The 21,608-nt window shown below is 33.9% G+C and overlaps 6 protein-coding genes and 1 non-coding gene across 13 annotated transcripts; 6 read left to right on the top strand and 1 right to left on the bottom strand.

The window, feature by feature from the left end:
* The first annotated feature begins 658 nt into the window (after window positions 1-658).
* Window positions 659-731, top strand: TRNAE-CUC. The gene has a single exon. It is a non-coding gene; the product is annotated as a tRNA-Glu (tRNA).
* A 99-nt stretch (window positions 732-830) lies between these two features.
* On the bottom strand, window positions 831-1,561 carry LOC123889545. The gene has a single exon (XM_045938924.1). It carries the CDS (start codon window positions 1,559-1,561, stop codon window positions 896-898), a length of 666 nt encoding a protein of 221 aa, XP_045794880.1. The 3' UTR covers window positions 831-895.
* Window positions 1,562-1,693: 132 nt separating this feature from the next.
* Window positions 1,694-5,092, top strand: LOC123889544 (ras-related protein RABA3-like). Of its 2 annotated transcripts, XM_045938923.1 has the most exons (3): window positions 1,694-1,824; window positions 3,675-3,907; window positions 4,536-5,092. In XM_045938923.1, the coding sequence occupies exons 2-3, from the start codon at window positions 3,678-3,680 to the stop codon at window positions 4,984-4,986; spliced, it is 681 nt and encodes a 226-aa protein (XP_045794879.1). In that variant the 5' UTR covers window positions 1,694-1,824; window positions 3,675-3,677; the 3' UTR covers window positions 4,987-5,092. The 2 variants fall into 2 exon arrangements, with proteins under 2 accessions (XP_045794879.1, XP_045794878.1); XM_045938922.1 differs by lacking the exon at window positions 1,694-1,824 and having other exon boundaries at window positions 3,435-3,907.
* Window positions 5,093-5,827: 735 nt separating this feature from the next.
* On the top strand, window positions 5,828-8,812 carry LOC123889543. Of its 6 annotated transcripts, none has more exons than XM_045938917.1 (5): window positions 5,828-6,214; window positions 6,363-6,626; window positions 7,172-7,331; window positions 7,657-7,864; window positions 8,624-8,812. In XM_045938917.1, the coding sequence occupies exons 1-4, from the start codon at window positions 5,978-5,980 to the stop codon at window positions 7,833-7,835; spliced, it is 840 nt and encodes a 279-aa protein (XP_045794873.1). In that variant the 5' UTR covers window positions 5,828-5,977; the 3' UTR covers window positions 7,836-7,864; window positions 8,624-8,812. The 6 variants fall into 6 exon arrangements, with proteins under 6 accessions (XP_045794873.1, XP_045794872.1, XP_045794875.1 ...); XM_045938916.1 differs by having other exon boundaries at window positions 5,831-6,214; window positions 8,612-8,812; XM_045938919.1 differs by having other exon boundaries at window positions 5,835-6,214; window positions 7,657-7,852.
* Window positions 8,813-10,383: 1,571 nt separating this feature from the next.
* LOC123889542 (putative uncharacterized protein DDB_G0290521) lies at window positions 10,384-12,270 on the top strand. Its single transcript, XM_045938915.1, has one exon. The coding sequence runs from the start codon at window positions 10,799-10,801 to the stop codon at window positions 11,906-11,908; it is 1,110 nt and encodes a 369-aa protein (XP_045794871.1). The 5' UTR covers window positions 10,384-10,798; the 3' UTR covers window positions 11,909-12,270.
* A 1,285-nt stretch (window positions 12,271-13,555) lies between these two features.
* Window positions 13,556-18,110, top strand: LOC123889541 (adenylyltransferase and sulfurtransferase MOCS3-like). Its single transcript, XM_045938914.1, has 11 exons — window positions 13,556-14,104; window positions 14,600-14,692; window positions 14,776-14,831; window positions 15,018-15,082; window positions 15,172-15,246; window positions 15,382-15,460; window positions 16,054-16,092; window positions 16,220-16,328; window positions 16,898-17,016; window positions 17,171-17,287; window positions 17,578-18,110. Exons 1-11 carry the CDS (start codon window positions 13,891-13,893, stop codon window positions 17,968-17,970), a joined length of 1,359 nt encoding a protein of 452 aa, XP_045794870.1. The 5' UTR covers window positions 13,556-13,890; the 3' UTR covers window positions 17,971-18,110.
* Window positions 18,111-19,462: 1,352 nt separating this feature from the next.
* On the top strand, window positions 19,463-20,806 carry LOC123889540 (cytochrome b5-like). Its single transcript, XM_045938913.1, has 3 exons — window positions 19,463-19,672; window positions 20,302-20,368; window positions 20,482-20,806. The coding sequence occupies exons 1-3, from the start codon at window positions 19,586-19,588 to the stop codon at window positions 20,751-20,753; spliced, it is 426 nt and encodes a 141-aa protein (XP_045794869.1). The 5' UTR covers window positions 19,463-19,585; the 3' UTR covers window positions 20,754-20,806.
* Window positions 20,807-21,608: the final 802 nt, after the last annotated feature.

Below are 21,608 nucleotides of genomic sequence, written 5' to 3'. Positions count from 1 at the left end.
ACCGTTCTCACCTTCAACTTCATCAATCTCCATCAAATTAAAAAACTAAAATCTCAAAATAAAAGCACAAAGTTTATTCATTAATCAACTTCATACATATCAACTTCTTCTACCAAACTACCAAAAATATATATTTTTAATCCATCGTAATCAAAACCTTTGACCTCCTAATAGGGGCTTCAAAATATCTTCACAACTTAGATCCTTTTGAGTTATATGTGAAACTAGAATTGATGACTGCAGGAATTGAAATTCAGTTATTTTCTCTAGAGTTGTTTTATTTAATTATTCCAACATCATATTGGTAAAAATATTATTTTTAAATGTTAAGTGACTCTTTATAAGTAAATTGTGTAAGAGATATTTTACAAAATTATGGAACTTATTTGTCATATCATCAAACTTCAACGATAAATTTAAAAAAAAAAAATACATGTTTTTGTATGAGATTTCGCTTTAACAATGGAGAGAGTAAGACTCATCTATACTTATACATACAAATCTCAAGAAAAAAAACTAAAAGATACCATTAGAATCTTGCATCATCTATCTTTGAGGTCTAAATCAATTAACAATATCAAAATTGATAGGTTCTTAACAATCCGTTGGACACGTTAACGATACAATATATAATTTTATGAGAAAAAAATATCAACAATCCGTTGTAGTCTAGTTGGTCAGGATACTCGGCTCTCACCCGAGAGACCCGGGTTCAAGTCCCGGCAACGGAATCTTTTTTGTTACTTATTCATTTTATTGAGTGCGATACAGAATCGAAAAATCATCGATCAAATCAATTAAAATACTCAAATGCTCAATTGCTATTGAAATTCTGTAAAATTGCATTTGCATTTATTACAGGTAAAAATGTTGTTATCATTCATGATTTTGAGTTTTACAGTGCAAAAGAAGGTTGAACCAAATTCCTAACCCTAACCCTAATTGCTCCATTGAGTTTGTGCACACTTTTCGCAATCCCAAACATTTCATATTCCCCAATCTCTCTTTCTGATGAAACCAACACAACTTGAGTTCCACACAGCTCATCATAAATCCTCACGAACTCTTCCAACACTTGTTCAACAATTTCCAATTTGTTTTTCTTCATCAGCATCTTCACCAACACAACCACGTGCCTTTGAAAATTTCCCTGTTCCACCACCTTCATTAACATCGCCGAAGGGTCAACACCACCACCGTCTGATTGAAATTTCAATTTTTTGAGGAATTTCAAGAGTTTCTGAACATCCCTTTGAACTGGGTGAAGGGTATTGGTTTTTTGAGCTACATCTATGATTGCAGCAGCATAGCCAGTAGCAGGAGTGTGATGGAATATTGGAGAAGATAGTTTGCGGGTGTTTGAGGAAGAGAATGGTAGAGAAGGAGAGAAAGGTTTGGTTTTTTGTGTGGCTATGCTGTTGTTGAGTTTGGAAGTGGAAGAGAAATGGGGTTTGGGTCGTGGAGAGATAGCATGAGGATGAGGGGTGAAGTGATTTGTTGATGATGATGGTGGGAGTGATGAGATTTTGAGGGTTGAAACAGAGGTTGAGAAAGTATCCATGGTGGAAAAAGAGAGAAGAAGAAGAAGAATGAGACCAACTAAACTGAACCAAGGTGTTAGGTGAAGAAAGAAACTAACGAGAGGATAAGTTTAGGCCACGATGTCTTGTCGTTTGATTTATTTATGTGCTTGATGAATGAATGAATTAGGCACAACGCTAGTGAGTGAGAGTAGAGAGTAGAGACAAATCCAAAATCGCGTTTAATAAAAGTTGATGGATGCAAGACAAGACAACCCGGCTAGCTAGCAAGTGAAATTATTTGGTAATTCCTTTCTTTTTGTTTGTTCACATATAAAAATTTAATTTCTCATTGTCCCGTTAGAGTAACTCACTTGGTAATTATTAGAGATATTACTAGAGTAGTCATAGTTTAATAAATAAGCAAATGTACCAATAAAGGAGTAAGAGGTCAATGATTTAAACGTTACACGCTCGCTATTTAAGTACAGAATTGAGTTCTCTACTTAAGTAGAGAACTACATAGGGTGTAAAATTTCTCATTTTGATAATATCATACTACTTAAATAGCGAAAAGGTAAAAATAGAACCAAACAAGGGCGTACGAGAAAAACACGGAAGTCACTAGAAGAAATTCTCTATAAAGCTATTAAATTGGGCTGCACAAGCCCAGCAGACTAAACAAAAACATATGGTCGGTACAATCAATAACTTCATTAAGGCACAAATTTGTCGGTGCAGAAAGTGAAAATCCTCAACTTGTGTGCTACTCCATTGAAATTTCCCCAATTTTTTTCAATTACTCTAGTGTTTGCTCCGTCTCTGTGTTGGAATTAAAGAATGTTCTTTAATTTATGTACTAGTACTAACATTTATCTATGGAGTATGGAGTATGGACACTGCAATGAGCCATGTAATTAAACACAGATCCCATCATGTGTTGCTGTATTCAATTGTATGGTATGGTAGGCCACGCTCATGCATCATCACACACAGGTCACAAATAATAAGTTTACATTGACATGTTTTATCCTTTGCACACATTATTTGTAAAACATTTTACTAAACTATGTTTGATCCCTGTGAACATAGTTTAGTTGATAAGGAATCATACAATAATATATAGGTGTCGGAGTTTGACCTCAAAATTCCATATTTATTCACTTTAAGGGGAAAAAATTTGGTCCCTAGGAAATTTGACAAAAATAAAATCCAATATCAGTGTTTTTACATTCACTTTTGTATTTGGTAACAAGTGTTCACTTTGCTATTTTTTCTACTCTAGAGTATGACCTGTTTCACCAATCTACTTCAGGGCCATTGTTGTTTATACTTGAATTAGTATGCAAACAAGCACTTTAAAAAAGGCCATCAATAAATATTTACAATTTAATAATTTTTAGAGCTATTTGGAAATGTCATCAAAAAGAAAAAACTATGCATGAATTTGAAAAAGAAGAAAAAAAAACTCATTAAAACACAATAATGCACTATCTTTGTGATAAAGTCATGCACTAAACAGTTGGCTTGATAATAACATTCAATAATTCATTTTTAACCATCTTTATATTGTTATGAAAGCCCTTGATTGATTCAATTTGCTTCTAACACTTTTTGAATGTTTTGCAATTACTATATCTGTATTTAAAAACAAATCATGTATTGAATTACATAAATAAAAGAAAAACAAAAGCGATTGTATAAGTGTTGTAAAACAGAATACCGAATTCGTTTTCTATTCATAAAAAAATAATCTTACTCTTCAACTACTCAATAAATGACAATATACAAATCCCCTTGCAATGCATCACAGCCAGCTCTAGAAAATTTGTTTAATAATAATAATAATATATATAAAGGCAATAATATGATATGCATACAAATAATATGTATATTTTATATATATTGTACTACTACACTTAAGTTGGTAAAGCATTAAAGGGAGAGAATTCTTTTGTCACTGGTAATTCAACATTGGTTGTTGTTGAATTCATGTTTTCTTCCAAACCTTTTCCTTTTCCTTTACTTTATTTCTCCTACTTACCTTTTCTACCAAATAGCTTTATATCTTACTATTATTATGTGAGGAAGTCTATTTAGCTTAATTTCTTTGAAGCTGTTTTTGATCATCTTGAGAAAATAAAAATGAATCAGGAAATGAATGGAGTGGAACCTGAAAGGATCCAAGAGAAAATAGATTATGTATTTAAGGTTGTTGTGATTGGTGACTCAGCAGTAGGAAAGACTCAAATATTGTCAAGGTTTGCAAAGAATGAGTTCTGTTTTGACTCAAAATCAACCATTGGAGTTGAATTTCAAACAAGAACTGTCACAATTAATGGTAAACTCATCAAAGCTCAGATCTGGGATACTGCTGGCCAAGAAAGGTTTATATTTTCTTCCTCTCATATATATCTTTACTTGCTTGTCCATCAATTTAACTTGAGAGAGTGCATTGTGTTTTCTTTCTTTTTTTAATGACTTGCATAATAAGATGTTTCATAATGTGATCCCAATTTAGGCATTAAGAATCCTACTATAATTTTCATATTTGGTTTCATACTTACAATTCCACAAACTTTAGACAAAATAACTATACCAAACCCAATGTTTTCAAAATCCAATCTTGACTGTCTTTAAGTAGATATATCTGTTTTCAAATGGTATTAATATTAAGGACTTCTGTATGTTAAATAAAGAATTTTCTATAGTTAGTAAAAAAAAACTTGGTTATGCAATGCAACACAAATCGTCTAACCAACTCGTATGGATCGAGTGCTTAATGAGCTTTAGTCAAGGCCAAATCGATCAAGTGCATCTGAAATCGATCCATGACTGATACAATCATCAGTCAGATAAAAACCAACAAAATAAAATCAATAATCAAAAGAGAAAATATTAGCATTTTATGCCACATCAATAAAAAAAAAAACTTACCAAGTCACAATTTTCACAAGAGACATGGATGAAAGTGAGTCACAATCTGTAAATTTTGTTTGCTGATATTTTTTATAGGTACAGAGCGGTTACAAGTGCATACTACCGAGGAGCATTAGGAGCCATGCTGGTTTACGACATAACCAAAAGACAAACGTTCGATCATGTTGCTAGATGGGTCGAGGAACTACGATCACACGCAGACAGCTCCATTGTGATCATGCTAATTGGTAACAAAGGTGATCTTGTGGAACAAAGAGTGGTACAGACTGAAGATGCTGTGGAGTTTGCAGATGATCAGGGCCTATTTTTCTCAGAGACATCAGCACTGAGTGGTGAAAATGTGAACTCTGCTTTTTTGAAATTGCTTGAAGAGATTAATAAGGTTGTCTCAAAAAGGTCATTGGAGTGTAATAATAATATTGGAAATAATGTTGGTACACTTAAAGGATCGAAAATTGATATAATCTCAGGTGCTGAATTAGAAATTAGTGAAATGAAGAAAGTAGTACCTTCATGTTCATGTTGATATAAATTAAAGAGAGAAAAAGAGTGAAAAGTAGTACATATATATATAGTAATGGGGATAATATGTGGTGATGAGTGAAGATCAATTTAATCTGATATTTGCTTTCCATACTGATTAGAATTGAAGAGTAGTCCTCGTGAGCTTAACTCAGTTGGTAGGGACATCGCACTATATGTGCAGGAGCCCGAGTTCGAACACGAGACACTCCACTTATTTATTGTTAAGATGGATTTTCTAGCCACTAAGCTACTTGACAAAAAAAAAAAAGAATTGAAGAGTATTTTGTTTGAGTTTGATTGAATTACAGCAATGAATGTTTTTTTATGTTCGAGTTTGATACCACCGATGTTATTCTATTTAAAAAAATTATTTATTGATTTAAATATAATATTAGTTCATATAATTAGTGGTTTTTGGTCTTATTTCCTTTAAGGTATTTTGTTTTGATTTTTTTTTTTTTATGTAGAGAAATTATATATATGTAAACTCAAAATTTGTTGTTAGTTTTAAAGTCATCTTATTGAGGAAAGTGGCACCACATGTCATGATTATATTGGGTCACATATGATATGATATGGAAATTTACATAAGAAATTTTTATCAAATGATTGAAGTTAAATGTTTAATAAGCTCCGCTTAAAAACAAATCATTGGAAAGAATCACATGTTTGTCAATTTTTTTGAAATGAGATACAAAATTGCATAATCAGATATGTGGACCAAAATCAAGCAAGGTTTAAGAGAGAAAAAAAATAGGTGAATTGAATTGTCAATTGTGGATGCTCTAACCTGTATACACGTAGCCATTTAATTTAATGAAGAGAACAGAAAGGTCCAACAAATGAAAAGCAAAGAAAAATGAGTGAATGCAATGCAAAATGTGAAGCACAAGAACCTTATCTTGAATTTACTACTAGGCAAGAACCTTAACCTTTTGTTTTATTGTTAAACTGAATTTTCAGCTTCTTCTCCCTCACATATCTTCAGTATCATGGCCTCCTCCACACTCAGTCTTCTAAAGCTTCCTATACTTCCAACCATTAAGACACGCCAATCTTGTTCAACCTTAAAACATGTTCCATTTCCATCCATTTCTGCCAAATTGGATATTGTCCCAACCCAACAAAAACAGCAGCTTTCCTTAGATCATGATCAAACTATCAACACTCTCAAACACACTTCTCTTTCTCTCACAGCAATCACATTACCCTTCTTATTAGATACTAAGGCAAGCAAGGACACGTCACACAATCTTATTCTTTCATGTCATTCATGCACATTCATTCATTCATTCATTCATCTCTACTTGTTTTCTGTCCATGACTGTTTGATTGATTGATTGATTAGTATTATTGTTGTTGATGATGATGAAATAGGATGCACTTGCTGCTGGTGGAGAGTTTGGTATATTCGAAGGAAGAACATTTGCTCTCATACACCCCATTGTTTTGGGTGGTTTGTTCTTCTATACACTATATGCAGGTTATTTGGGGTGGCAGTGGCGTCGAGTCAGGACTATTCAGAATGATATTAACGAACTCAAGAAACAACTCAAACCTGCTCCAGTTACACCAGATGGTAAATCAGTTGAATCTTCACCGCCATCACCGCTGGAACTCCAAATTCAGAAACTTACTGAGGTAGTATGTAGTAGTAGTACCCTTTATGCAGTATTATTGCATGCTAATTCATAGGATGTAACAGTGTGATGTGATGGTTTTTTCCACATAATTTTTTTTGGGCCCCAAAAAATGGAGGCCCGGCTGCGTAGCTCACCCCTGCACTTGTGCGGGGCCGGATAACCCTGATCTTTATTTGTTTTTCACTTTAATCAATCATAACACAATTGAAATGAAAGCCAGTTGTATTACTATTTGCAGAAGCATAATTACTCTTGTAATTGTCATAAATTATATGCATTTTCAATTAGAGATTGAAAGCCCTTTTTGGAACATCAAGATAGGGTGTGATATTGATACAGTGTGATGTAATGGATTTTTTCGATTACAAAGTGGACCCTGATTTTTATAATCAGATGAGAAAATTTTCATCCTTTCTGTGATTTTTTCTTCTTTGGATCTTGATTTTAATTGTAAGTTTGTAACCAGAGTGTGGAGCTGTAAATAAAATGATTGATTGAAATCTGAATCTGATGAACACTTAATTATTTGTTAATTATATTTAGGAGAGGAAAGAGCTTATCAAAGGTTCATATAGGGATAAGCACTTCAACGCAGGATCTATACTTCTAGGATTTGGTGTCTTTGAGGCTGTTGGTGGAGGATTGAACACATGGTTAAGGACAGGAAAGCTATTTCCCGGTCCACATTTATTTGCAGGAGCAGGTAAACACTAAATTTGCATTTCATTTAATGGAAAATAGCAGCTATTACATAGTGGAATTTTAATTAACTTATACTGTTCCGTGCTACGCGATTTAGTACAAAGCATTGTCAAATAGCGGTCGTCATAGCAAGGCTATAGCCTATAGCACCAGTGTAGTGTGATAGAATTTTGACAAACTACTGCTTTTCACAATCCGCAATTGACTACACTGGGGTAAAGATAAGAAATATATTCAAACTGACGAAGTTTGGCAATCTTTGTAGCTTTCTGAGTTGGGGATTATATATTTGGTATGGAAAATTGATAGCACATTTCTCTCTACAGGTATTACGGTCTTATGGGCACTGGCAGCAGCTCTAGTACCACCAATGCAGAAAGGGAGTGAAACAGCAAGAAATCTGCACATCGCGCTGAATACATTGAATGTTCTGCTATTTGTGTGGCAGATTCCCACTGGATTTGATATTGTATTGAAAGTGTTTGAGTTCACAAAATGGCCTTGAATGTAAGATTCTCACGTGTAAGTTCCCAGGTATTTTACTTCCAATTTAGGCATTCTGGCAACATCAATAAATGCAAAATTCGTCATTCTGCCTTTTCCTTTGGGCTTGTAACATAATTGTGTGTTAGTCAAGCATTGCATAATTGTATTACACCATTCTTTTGTATAATGTAGTATATAAAGATGTTCTTATGTTCAAATTATTACATAAAAGGAATGAGTGCTAGCTCTTTGTCATTTGGTAGGCATTTGTTTAGAACTTATGTTGGAACATTTCAGAAATTAAATTAAATCAAGCAAAGTCATTATTCTAGGCTAAGACAAATGTACAACAGATGTAGCTCAAATTGAAAGCCCCTAAAACAAGTAAGCTATATATTGCAAATTTGACTGCCATGTTAAAATCCATCAACCAGTAAATCATTAGCTGCAAGATGTTTGCTTAACAGTTATTGATTTAAAAGCCAATGTAAAGGCAACATGCCATAAGCTAGTTTTAGTGTCGATTGAGTTGAGAAATAGTGAATGAAAGTTCGGTCTTCCTCTGTCTGTCTTGTGTGAGTGAGACTGTGAGAGTTTGATGAGAAAGATATGTCCAATAAAACTACATATTTTGTATGTATTATGAATGAGGATTGGGTTGAGTAAGATGAATATTAACCCATACTCGTTTCCAACTATATATCAAATTATGAAATGAGATATACTTTAACTTTGTTTTAGTTTTTTTTTCTTTCATGAAACAATGTTAGATACGGCCTTAATGACTTTGTTTAGGTTTGATTAAAGGGACACGATGGATCCGAGTTGAATTCAATTATGGGGTGAGATGGATTGTGAGCATCCCCAGTCTTAAGGTTTGCTTGTTGCTATGTACATTTGTGAGTAATAAATGTTGTACAAGAATAATCCAATTCCAACCTCATCTAATGTATGTAACTTGGAAGAAGCTATCTGCAATCTTTCCTTCTTTACTTAGCTCTCAGTTGTAACCTTAGATATTTTCCATTGATTGCAAACTTGGTGTTATGATCTCTGTTAATCCAAAGATAAAAACGCATCATATTTATTCATGGAATTCCTGAGTTCGTGGTATTCTAAATTTCGATTTTCTGAAAGAAAATGCAAAAATGAAATTTGAAATTGAAAGTTAAGAAGTGAGGTGTCTGTGATTTTAATAGGAAAATGTTAGTACTGTGTTAGTGTTTTGTCCTTCATCAAAGTTTGAGCCTTGTCCTATAACTCCTTTAATCCTTAGTTGAAACCAGTTGAACTACTCAACCCCTGCGAGGCGCCAATTAAGACACACCATTGTAAAATGGTGTAGAACTTCACAAATCTCAAAAACCATTGAATATGGTTTAGTTATTGAATGAGCATCTCTAAATCTAATCATAAAACTTAATTTGTGGTATTCTTAAATGTCATGTCATATTTAAGGAGATTAGCAATATTTCGGTTCACTGCTACATGAAAATTGAAAGGGAAATGCAATAACTATGCATGCAGTTTGTATCCTCTGCTGCTTTACAGCCCCTAGAACTAGAACAATAAAATTGGGGGCTTGATGAAGAAAAAATGGGGAGATTACGTAGTGAGAATAGAGAGACAACATAGGAAAATGTAGAGATGATATTGAAGAGGATCTTAAGCCCCTTGCTAAGAATTTTCACAAGAACTAACCGAGTGTATGCAGTTAGGTTATGTGTCCTCAACCACAATTGTAATTTAATGAATCGTCAACAACTCGACTCGTCATTTCCCTCTCCTCTAGTCTCCTCCATCTGATTATAGTTAAGATGAAATTTGTGTTGAAATCATTTTAATTTTATGTTAAACTGTTAGTCGACTTTGTCTACTGACAGAATGATCATATATATAAGAATAGTTTGTGAATAAATCCCATGTGTTGAGATGATGGGATTTCCTTATAGTAACCATCTGGGGACTGAACAAGGCTAAGCTTACCTCATTTTAAGCTTATGAATAGTCAAGGTTGAGATTAATTACTACCAGTTGTATTTCTTTGATATATTTATTTATGAAAATGTTTATTTCTTGATGTAAAAATGGTATCAAAATTATGTGCAAGTGCAACCATTGTGTGTGAATAAATTCTTGGTTCTTCAGCTTTTAGTCCCATCCCAACCAATTATTATTAATTAAAATAAAAAAAAAGGAAAAAGATGCACCAGTACTCAACCGTGACCTTAGAAAAAATTAAAACCATGTCTTATCATTCATTAAAATATAAAAATGGAAGAACTTTATTATAAACAAATTGCACCATCTACTGTTGACCAACAAAAGAACTTTATTTATGGATATGTTCTTTTCTTCTGTATCGCTTCAATAAGGATATGTAGTTTGCACCGTTGGGACCTCTTTTACGTACGTTAGAGAAAGGAAGAAAGGAAGGAAGTCCCATGAAGCATCTTAAAAAGAAACAAAGAAAGAAAGCATCGCTACCTCACTACCTCATCAAGCAAAGTCAATAGGAAGCAAGACAAACATTAATTACTATGTTTGATCCTTAAACACATATTATATGAAAGTAAATGTAATATATGATGTAACACACTATAAATTATTATTGCATATACACCGTAGGTTAATTTCAAAACAAAATTCAACTTAAATTACTCCAATGGGAGATAGATACCAATCTTACTTTGTGAGCTTGTGTCAGCTGGATGGATGGATGGATGAAAGTGCCAATTGAATCTGATGCCTTTCCCATTTCTTTAGTTTTATACTGCTCATTTTCCCTTTTTGTTTCAACCTGGTACAAGTTGTGTTTTAAACTCCCCATCATTGTTCTTTTCTCCAATGATGTCAAAAAACATCTATAAATATAACACAACCTCTGCCATAATTTTGTGCGCTCATTTTTTTTGTCTACTCCCTATTTTTTCTTAGCTTCTCTTCAAAATCTTCAACATTTCCAACAAACAAACAAACACCATGGCTAACCCGCCCCCAGTTCGTCCATGGTTCCGCTTAACCTCCATTCGCCCTGCGCCCACACCTGCACCCGCTCCAGCACCTGCTCCGGCACCTACTCCCGCACCTGCACCTGCTCCAGAGTCTCGCCCTACTATGTCTCTACCTACATTTAGGACTGCTTCAGCACCACCATCGCCTCATAATCAGACTCGGCCTCAAGAAAAGAAAACAGAAAACACACCTTCATCTCCACCTCATAGAGTAAATCATAATTCTTCATCTTCTTCAATGACATCTTCTCCTATTCAAAAGGCAACACATTATTCAAGTAGTTCTTCCCCAGAGAAAACTACCACCACCAATTCCCGTGTTCCGATTCCCACTCAATCTCCAAAAACTATTAAACAAACTGTTCATAGCCCAATGCATTCTCCAAATGCCAAATCCAACTCTTCACCTCCCTCTCCTTTGACACTCCCACCTTCCCAATTCAAAACTCATGAAGAACAATCTAAGATACCAGTGGAGCCAGAGCCAAAAGCAGTGCTGGTTCAGAAAACCGTCGGCATGCCTAACCCGTGGCACAACAATGGCAATGGTGAATTGCATAGGGAGACTCAAAATCACAGCAATGGTGAATTCCACAGGGAGACTAAAAATCACAACAATTCTTCTGTTCATGGAAAACATATTACTGTCAAAGGAAGAGAAACCAGCAAGGAGAAAAAGTTGTCAGATTCTGAGGACTCTGGCATGAGAGTGATAACAATTGCAGGGGAAAATAGAGGAGCTTATATGGAACTAATTCAATCCCAAAAGAAAAACCAACCCAACTATCTACACAAGAAAGGTAATTCAAATAATATCAAAGTTGATGGTGGTGAATCAGAGAGTTCAAGTGCTGAGGAAGGAAAAATAAACAAGAAAGATAAGAATCACAAAGGGAGAACAAAATCTTCATTTCCAATGGCTGCTTACATGAACAGCAATGTGCAGTGTGTGAATAACTCTCTACTGTATCACGCTTCTTGCTCCCATCACGATCCAGGAGTGCGTCTTTCTCTCTCAAAAAAGCCATTTGGTGATGGTTACCATGTGAAGGAACATGTTGATGGCCGCAATACTTGATTCGAAGATAGTGATTTGGTTCTTTCTTTGTGTTTCTAGCTTATGGTATGGTGAATAAAGGTTGAAGATTCTGTCCACTACTGTCTTTGGTGGAAAATAAATGTATGGACGCATGCATGCATGACTTTGTCTTTAACCAGATGCTTCCTTAATTTTCATATGATCGAAAGATAGAAATTATGAATCTGTCTATTAAGAGGGGGATATTGGTTTAATTTGTTTATGGTTGGTAATCCATATAGTTATTTTATTGAGACAGTGATGTTTTGCAATAAATTTGTAACTCCTATAATGTTGTTTATTCTGATTGAAAATTGTGTTTTGTTAAAGTTGATGTAATATTGAAATGAACTTTTATACCTTAGCTGTTATTTTTGTTGGCGCAGCTGAAGCTTTAAGCTTATCACACTTTGGCCTGCACAGGCCTAGCAAGCAAGCAGGCAATCAAGGAAACACGTGCGCGCTGCACTGTCACTTTGGCCAAGCCAATGAGCACAGTTTCTGCAGGATCTACAATCCTTGTTGCTGCAACAATGGTGAATGAATGGAAAGGAAGAAAAGCACTTGTTTAACAGAGGAAGAAGAAGATGATGATTAGGAAAAATAGAATCAGTTTTATTCATCCACAATGGGGAAAAGTAGTTGATTACAATCACTAATCATGAGCCAATTATTTATACTAGATCATCACAATGGTTGATGATTCTCTTAGGCCCTAACCAACTAACAACTTCCTAACTGACTCTAATACACTCTAACAACCTAGGTAAAACAAAACTAACTGAATCTAACAAACTCTATTAACAAACTTCACTAACAAACTAACTAACTTGCTTAAGAAGCAATTAGTTACACTTTCACTTTTGCTAGCTTGCACACCAAGTCAGCTTATGCACAATATGAATTAACCATCTAGAGTCCCCTTAGATTCAACAATTTTGAGCATATTTTTATTAATCTGTCAGGTCCTTAATATAAAAAACAAACTACTTTTTAGATACATTGAAAAATTGATGTATTTGGTCTTCCAATGAATCTAAAAGTAGTTTGTTTCTTATATTAAGAACCGAAGGGAGTAGTAATATTCCATGATCATTTTAGCATCGACTTTTCATTTTAGCAGCAAAGGTTTTTTTATTTATTTTTGGTGCATGCATGGGATAAAAAATCAAAGTAAACATTACAAAAGGAAACAATAAGTAAGAAAAACAATGGTATATATGCTTGGGTAAGTGGTATATATGTTGATTGTCGTAACATATTTTCTTTGACTATTTTATTTCAAGCAATTTTGAAGGCCGCTTATCCTAACTTCCGGTCCTCAATATCACAAGTAAGGAAATTCTAATCAAATTGACACATGCATGTTTCAGTCTACTCACCTGTATACTGAGAAACATTTGTTGGTCTTAGTATGATCTCCCATTCTATGGTTCGTTGAAGAAGTTCACATACACCTCTTTCTTCATAGATACTCCGACGCGCCTAAAAATATTGGAAAATACATCACTAAAAAAATTATGTTTGTATTTAAAGTTTGAAAACTCTCTGCAACAAATTGCATGATGATTGACATACTTTGCATGAAACATATGGATGAAGATATATGTTATAGCATTACAAAATGGATTCCAACAATTATGAATAAATACCACATTAATCTTTGAGTCTATAACAAATAAATTTCTGACTTTGTTAATATTTTTTTAAAAAAAATTCTTCGATTATATTAAATTATCAAGTTGGTCCTTATATTTTGTTTATAAAAAATAATTGGTTCCTATTTTTAAGTGGTTACTATCATTTATGCGGAGGTCACCGTTGAGGAAGAGAGCCTGTGCTGCTTGCTTGCATGTAAATGTCGGCGGAGAAGTAGAGGTTTATGTTTGACCCTTAAATCAAAGTCAACAACAACACTCGTTTGTTTGTTTGTTTATGTTTTTCAACACAACACAACACAACACACTGATAATATTGAATCAATGTCTTCTTCAGAGATTCTCCAACAACTTGAATCACTCAAAGACGAAAAAACCAAAATCGAACACAAAATATCACTTCTTGAAGCTCAATTGAAAGATATTAATCTCCATAAACACAATGGCTCTTCTTCACCTTACCCTACAAATGGATTGGAACCTCATATGATTCATAGATACAGTCGCCACCTTGTTCTTCCTTCCTTTGGTGTTCAAGGTACACATTACACTATCAAATATAACAAGAAGAAGGGAAAGTTTCTTTTTTTAATTCAAAATTTCCATACTTTTTTATTAAGCTATATAAGTGTTTATGTATAACAATGAATTGGTCTAACTGGTTGGGCCCCTTAAGCAGTGGCCAGTGGTTCCATTCCTGACTGATTCTTATGGAAAAGATTGCAGTATATGCGCTTATCATATAAGTGCTTATGTATAAGCTATTTATGCATAAGTTATCCTATAATATTTATGAAAATAAGCTGAAAATAGGTTATTGACATGTCATAAGGTGTTTCTATAAACATTCTCACTGGTGTTTATGCTAGTAAATAAGTTCAAGTAAGTCAATCCAAACAGGCCTTAGAATATAGTAATTGGTTTTGGGTTACTAACTCATAAGCTTTGAAGATTGTTTTATCCGCTTTATTATGCCCCCTTGAGAAGAGAGACAATTTTTAATTACTATTTTTTTCATTCTCATGGTGTACAGGGCAAGCAAATCTGTTGAAGTCGTCGATTTTAGTTGTGGGGGCTGGAGGATTGGGTGCTCCTGCGTTGTTATATTTTGCAGCTTCGGGTGTTGGTAAAATATGACACTTTTTCTAATCATTGTTGTCTTCAATTATATGCTCTTGTTAAAGCTTACATTTTGAAAATTGTAATTAGGTAAATTGGGAATAGTTGATCATGACAAGGTTGAGCTGAATAATATGCATAGACAGGTATAGTATTTTTTCTGAACTTGTGGCATGGCTACTGCAAGTGCAACATGTACTTTGTGTATTGTATTGTCCATAGGTATTGTCTAGCGGTGTTTGCGTTGTTGTTGACAGGTATCTTTGTTTGCGTTTATTTCCTGTTTGTAACTTTGATCTTATTCACTTCAACTCATTCATGCCGTGTTTCAGATTATACACACCGAAGCATATATTGGTCAGCCAAAAGTGAAATCCGCTGCTGCTGCTTGTCGCTCGTAGGTTGCTCTCTTTAATCTTTCCTAATGTTCACCATGTCAAAACTTTGTATCACTATTGCTGGAACTAAGTTTTTGTGAATATTTAGGGTTAACTCATCTATTGAAGTCGTGGAACATGAAGAAGCTTTGCGGACTTCCAATGCTTTGGAAATTTTCAGCAAGTATGTTTCCTTTCTATAATTAGACCGGTCTTCATTTTTTCTTGAGGCCTGTTTTCTTCTATGCTTACTTTTTCCGTTTCCCTTTTGAAATATTACCGCTGAATCTGGTTTCTTTTTGCCGTGTGAATTTACTAGGTACGATATAATAGTAGATGCAACGGATAATGCTCCCACCCGGTATATGATCAGTGACTGCTGTGTGGTACTAGGCAAGGTAAATCTTAATGTTTCAACTTTCAATATACAAACAAATTGTGACCATTTGAATTGATGTCGCACAGGGCTTTCCCCTTGTTACTATATCTTTTATGTTCATTCACAAATGCACTCTGTAAGTCGGTATTATTATTTGTATTTGGTTCGTTGATGTGCATGATACCTAACATTAATTTAGTAAAAAAGGAAGATGTGTGTTCTAAGTTCTAACATAAAAAATTGAAACTTCCACAAACAATATTTAGATTTCTGAGCTGGTTTGGATGTATGCTATTGATTATGATGGAAATGCCCTTATTAATTTCAATAGTTTTCAAAGTGTATTGCTATGAATAATTTCACCTAAAATCCTTGTGCAATTTCTCCTACTACTAGACATCAAATCAAATTTTTGAATTCATATATAGACATGATTTATGCCTTGTGTAGTTTCACCTAAAATCCTTGTGTAAATTTGAAAAATTGCAAATTTATGCCTTTCTCATATATTTGTCTTATTTTGTGTGCATATGTAGACATGATTTATTGGACCACCTCAGTTACTTCTATTGAATATTTTTTTTATTAATTGCTTTCACTGTACACATGCAGCCACTTGTATCAGGTGCTGCTTTGGGATTAGAAGGGCAGGTATTTGTCTAACTACTTTTCTTCCAGCATTTAAGTCGAATGATGCTTTACAGAGCAACTAGTGCTTTTAGATACTTGCTTTTATCGCATAAATTTGAGATATAATTATGGAAAACGTATGATGCAGCTCACTGTCTACAACCACAACGGTGGTCCTTGCTATCGATGCCTCTTTCCAACTCCACCACCTCGAACAGCATGCCAAAGTTGCGCTGACGGTGGAGTACTAGGAGTAGGTATGCTCTCTTCTTTGATAATAACGAATATTTCCTCTGATCGTCTAATTTCATAAATGTTGGTAATCATACTATGTTAAAGCACATTTAGACCGAAGAATCATAGGGACAAGAAGTTGAGTAATAATCACAAGTGATTGCAACATAAAGCATATTGCATTTTCAAATTGTTAATTGGAGATTGAACTCATTAGTAGGATTTAATGGTGAAAGACAATTGGTGTGAAATGTTTTATGTTCTTTCATTGGTGACTTGTATAGCCAAAATCTGATTACCAGATGCAGGGCTTTCTATCATCCGTGTCCATTCATGTTAAATATTTATAAATTCATCTTGCACTGCTTCTAGGTTGGGTAGCTCAACTTGTTTGAGCGAATTGTTAAAAGGAGTTAAAGGACCGGGGTTCAAACTCTCATGAAAGAGAAAATATTAACATATTAGTGTAACTAATATATTAACATTTCCTTATCTAAAAAGAAGAAATTTGCATTGCTTCTCATTCAAACCTTATTTTTCCCTGCTATTACAATTTGTTCTTAATTTCTGACATTTGCTCTGTTCATTTCAGTTCCTGGTATAATTGGCTGTCTCCAAGCTCTCGAGGCAATTAAGATTGCAGCTTCTGTTGGTGAACCACTCTCCGGAAGGATGCTTCTCTTAGACGCATTGTCTGCACGGATCCGTGTTGTATGTTAATAACTTCACAGCCTTGCTTATTTATTGTCTGTATGATCAATTTTTCATGTATTGCCCAACAAGATGGAGTTAAGATATAGAATTCCAATGTCTGTAGCAAGATCTTATATATATTAGTTAGTGATTATATATTCTTATTGCACAGGTTAAAATCAGAGGAAGGTCTATGCAATGTGAAGCTTGTGGAGAAAATGCAAAATTTAATCAGCAGTACTTCCTAGAATTTGATTATGAGAACTTCACTCAGACTCCATTGTGTGTGGTATAATTTCTTTTAACACATAATATTCTCTTTGCTAATTGGCCCAAACAAACCCTTCTTAATATAAAAGGAGAAATGCACTATGCATAAATTAGTTTTACACTTATGTCTAATGAAATATTTTGCAGTTATTTTGCAAATACAGTTGCAAAATAGGCTTATTATATATAGCAATACGATGAATTCTCATTGGACGTCGGTGTAATACTACTTTACACAGACTGTTCATCTCTATTAAACTCGTAGTATTTTTCATATCATTAATGCATTCCAATTCCATGCAAATGCAGCCTCCTTTGAAGTTAAATCTAATTCCTAGTGAATCAAGAATCAGCAGCAAGGAGTACAACGAAATAATTGTCAACAAGGAACCACATGTGTTGGTTGATGTTAGACCATCTCACCATTTCAAGATTGTGTCACTTCCGAATTCTTTGAACATTCCATTCTCAACTTTAGAGTCTAGGTTGCCGGAAATATCATCAATTTTGAAGAAAGATGAAGAGGAAAAAGGCGTGGTTTCTGAATCAAGTGCACGATTATATGTAGTATGCAGAAGGGGAAATGACTCTCAAAGGGCTGTTCAATACCTTCACAAAATGGGTTTTACTTCTGCTAAGGATATTGTTGGGGGTTTGGAGTCTTGGGCTCAAAATGTTGATCCTAACTTCCCTACTTATTAGCTTTTCTGGTTAAACTTTTATGAAGTTATCCTTCTAAGTTGAAATTGTTCCTTTTTATATTTATCAGGGATGCTGTTTTCATTTTCTCTATTTTTTACCTTTACTTTTAAATGTTAATAGAATACTATATCTTACGATTATGTATTGAATATTGATTTGATATTGATAGAAAACTGAACTCGGTCAACATGAATATTCTAGTATGTTTCTATTTTGGATATGAATCTCACTTCCCTAGGATGAATCTCCATTCATTCTAATGAAACACTACTTAAACCTAATCTAGCCTACCCCTTTTTTTGTCAACTTTTTATAGTTACATACATTACAGCTTATCTTGTCATTTGATTTTACTTGAATCTAAGTTCTCTGCATTGTTCAGAGTAGAAGTAGAAGTTCTTCGAAAAATAGTACTCCCTCCGTCCTAAAATAAATGACCAGATTGACCACAGTTACGTTTGTCAATGCACATCTTTAATCGTTAATATCTTTAGTTATGTATTATTAAAAATTATAAAAGTTGTATATTTTGAAAATACTCATCGAGACAAATCAAACATCTCATATGATAATATTTGCATGTATATATTAGCAGAAAAATAAGGTCAATATGAATAGTATACCAAGTCAAAAAAATGTCATTTATTTTGGGACGGAGGGAGTACATTGTGATTTTATATTAGCAATTTCATGAAAAATTGTGATGATCATGTTAACATGATTTAGTGTCCATAAATCATAACAATGAACAAAATGTAGCAGTACATCACTTGTTAATAAGGTAAGAAACACATAAATATAATGAGCTAACTTATGTACTTTAGTCATGCATTTTGGTAAACAAACAAAAACTTGCATCATCAAAAGTTAATACTAATGTCTAAAAATTATTTTTCCTCCTTTTTCTCATTGTATATATGTGCTATTCTGATGCCAATATAGGGTGACAAAAACAAGTAAACTAGATAACAAATGAACTAATCTATCATCTTGATCACTTGGAAAGTAAATGCTTTTTTTTGGTAAACCAAAGGCATCTCCGCACGCAACTGTAGAGACAAGTGAATGCATCTTTTACCAACCAAGAAGCAAAACCTTTAAATTTTAATAGAGACCTCCAAAGATATAGACCATTTTTCGCCCGCTTAAAGTAAGCCGCTCTTGAATCACTATCGACTTCCACTTCAATCTGCATCAAATTAAAGCAACCAATTTAGTTTATATTTCATCTTAATTCTGATATTCATTATAACAAATTTGGACTTCCAGAGCAGTCAGAGAACAAATTTTAATTTCAATTTTTATCGTACATTTAAATAAAAAAAAATAAATTTATCTCCTTTAATCTATAAAAATTTAAAATTATATAAAATATATGATATAGTATTTTTTTTTTGCAAGAAAAAATAAAATAAAATAATTTAAAGATTTAACAATATATATATATATAATTGGTGGGATAGTTTGCTTGCACTTTGAAGTTGAAAGCTGTTGGTATATGTAAGAATTTTTCTTCAAGTTTGCGGTTTTTGTTCCAAGGTACCCGGAAACATTCTCTCAATATTGTTTTTGTTTTCTTTGTGAGTGACTGTGTGACAGACAGAAAATTCAATCAATGGGTTCAAATGCCAAAACTTATACTTTTGAGGAAATCGCCAAACACAACAACAAAAAAGATTGCTGGATTATTGTCAACGGAAAGGTCCCTTCTTTTTCCATTATTATATTCTCTTTTCTTTGGATTCATTATAATGTATAATGTATGCTAAATGCTTCTTCAATTTCATCTACATATATAGAAGATATAGATCCACCACATTTTTTTATGATTTTATTAACTGCATTGCATCATTTGTTAAGAATAAATCAAAATTATATATCAACTCTGCAATGCAATGCCAAATCGGCCGATTTAACTTTTCATGTAACACATTATTATGTATTTTGATTCTTGATTTGTACCTAGCTATACACAACTAATGACAAAAGGAGGTGATTTCTGAATTGTGCAAGCGATTGTTGCATCATTAGGTTAGGGGCAAGTATTCGCAGATATAGTTGTCAAACCAGTGGTCAAATTGATTTTATTAGTTCTTCAAATAAGTAAGATCGATTTCATACAACGTTGTTTTTTTTTTTTATGGACGTTGAAAAATTTCATCTTTTCTGATAAATGCAGTATATAAAGAATTGATAATGAGTAAATGAATAATCATATTTCCTGTCATATGTACATGGAATTAGTGCAGTGTTCCTGGAAATATTTGTGGCTCCATCCACTGCCTCTTGTTCATTCTTGTTCTTAAAATGTGTTCCATTGTTGCATTGTAGGTGTATGATGTGACCCCATTTTTGGATGATCATCCAGGAGGCGACGAATCTTTAATTTCATCAACAGGTAATTGACTTCTCCTTGTTAGTTGGTTGGTTGATAATATGTTAATCTAGTGGCGAAAAAACTATTGCAGTCTGGTTGATTCATCATAATATTAAAATCTTGTCTTTTTACAGGGAAGGATGCTACAGTTGATTTTGAAGACGTGGGTCACAGTGACTCTGCCATTGAAATGATGCATAAATACTTTATTGGGCATGTCGACACATCCACCATGCCAACTGAAGTTAAAAACAATCCGCCGCCATCTAAACAAACACCCAAAGTTAGCGATCAATCATCAGGATTTGTTTCAAAGGCATTGCAATTCCTGTTGCCGTTGCTCATATTGGCCATTGCATTTGCTATGCAGCACTATGGAAAAAAGAAACAAGTCAGCGACTCATAAAAACTGAACTTGAGGAAAACGTTATTTTGTGTTGTGTATCGGTCAAATTTGTTACTGTAACCAAACTCCATGCAGGGCTCTTGATGTACTATGATGTCTTGCTAAACAATCATACTAGCTGTTCATTTAGACTCAATTGATTTTATATCTCATTTCAATATTTTGAAATATATTTTATTAAGATTATTGATTAATTTACAGATTATGCTAAACAGGCTGAGTCTGTTTCCCAGGGCCTTGTTGTTTTGTTACAGATATCCCACCATTGATAATCGGCCAAAAGATTAACCAAATGCATCCAAATTTTCTAGTAATGTCAAAGAACCACAATCATCCTCAACCAAGTTAAGGTCAGTTTCATCTTTCAAACCAAGGTATTATGCCTTTAAGCTACTGTCACGGGCCGGGGGCAACAGTACAAAATACAAATTCACTGCATGTGCTGTTTGCTATACATTGTTTTGCGCACAAATCTGACTTTGTTCCATTGTCTTTTGTGCTCCATTGTTTAATTTCTGCAACTGTTTCCCCCTAGTGTCAATTTCGGTGGGTTAAGCCCATGCAGAGCAAAAAACTCTGGCTTTAAATGGGCCCTCGCAAGTGGGCGGTGGGATTGGTCCCCTTGGATTAGTCGGTCCTAGGGCCGGATATCAAGTTTTCAAAAAAAATCTGCAATTAGTCTAATTTAAGAACCTGTAATAGCAATGCCGTGTTAGTTTTTGGGTCTTCACCAAATATTGGATTTGTGATTTATTAGAATTCAACTGTGAATGATTAATCTTATTTCGATTAGAAATGAGCTAAACAAACTAATACATTGAGCTCAAGTAGTTAATGAACTTTCCCTAAGACGAA

This window comes from Trifolium pratense, linkage group LG6 (assembly GCF_020283565.1).
Source record: "Trifolium pratense cultivar HEN17-A07 linkage group LG6, ARS_RC_1.1, whole genome shotgun sequence".
Classification (NCBI taxonomy): Eukaryota; Viridiplantae; Streptophyta; class Magnoliopsida; order Fabales; family Fabaceae; genus Trifolium; species Trifolium pratense.
This window is presented reverse-complemented; position numbering and strand designations above follow the sequence as displayed.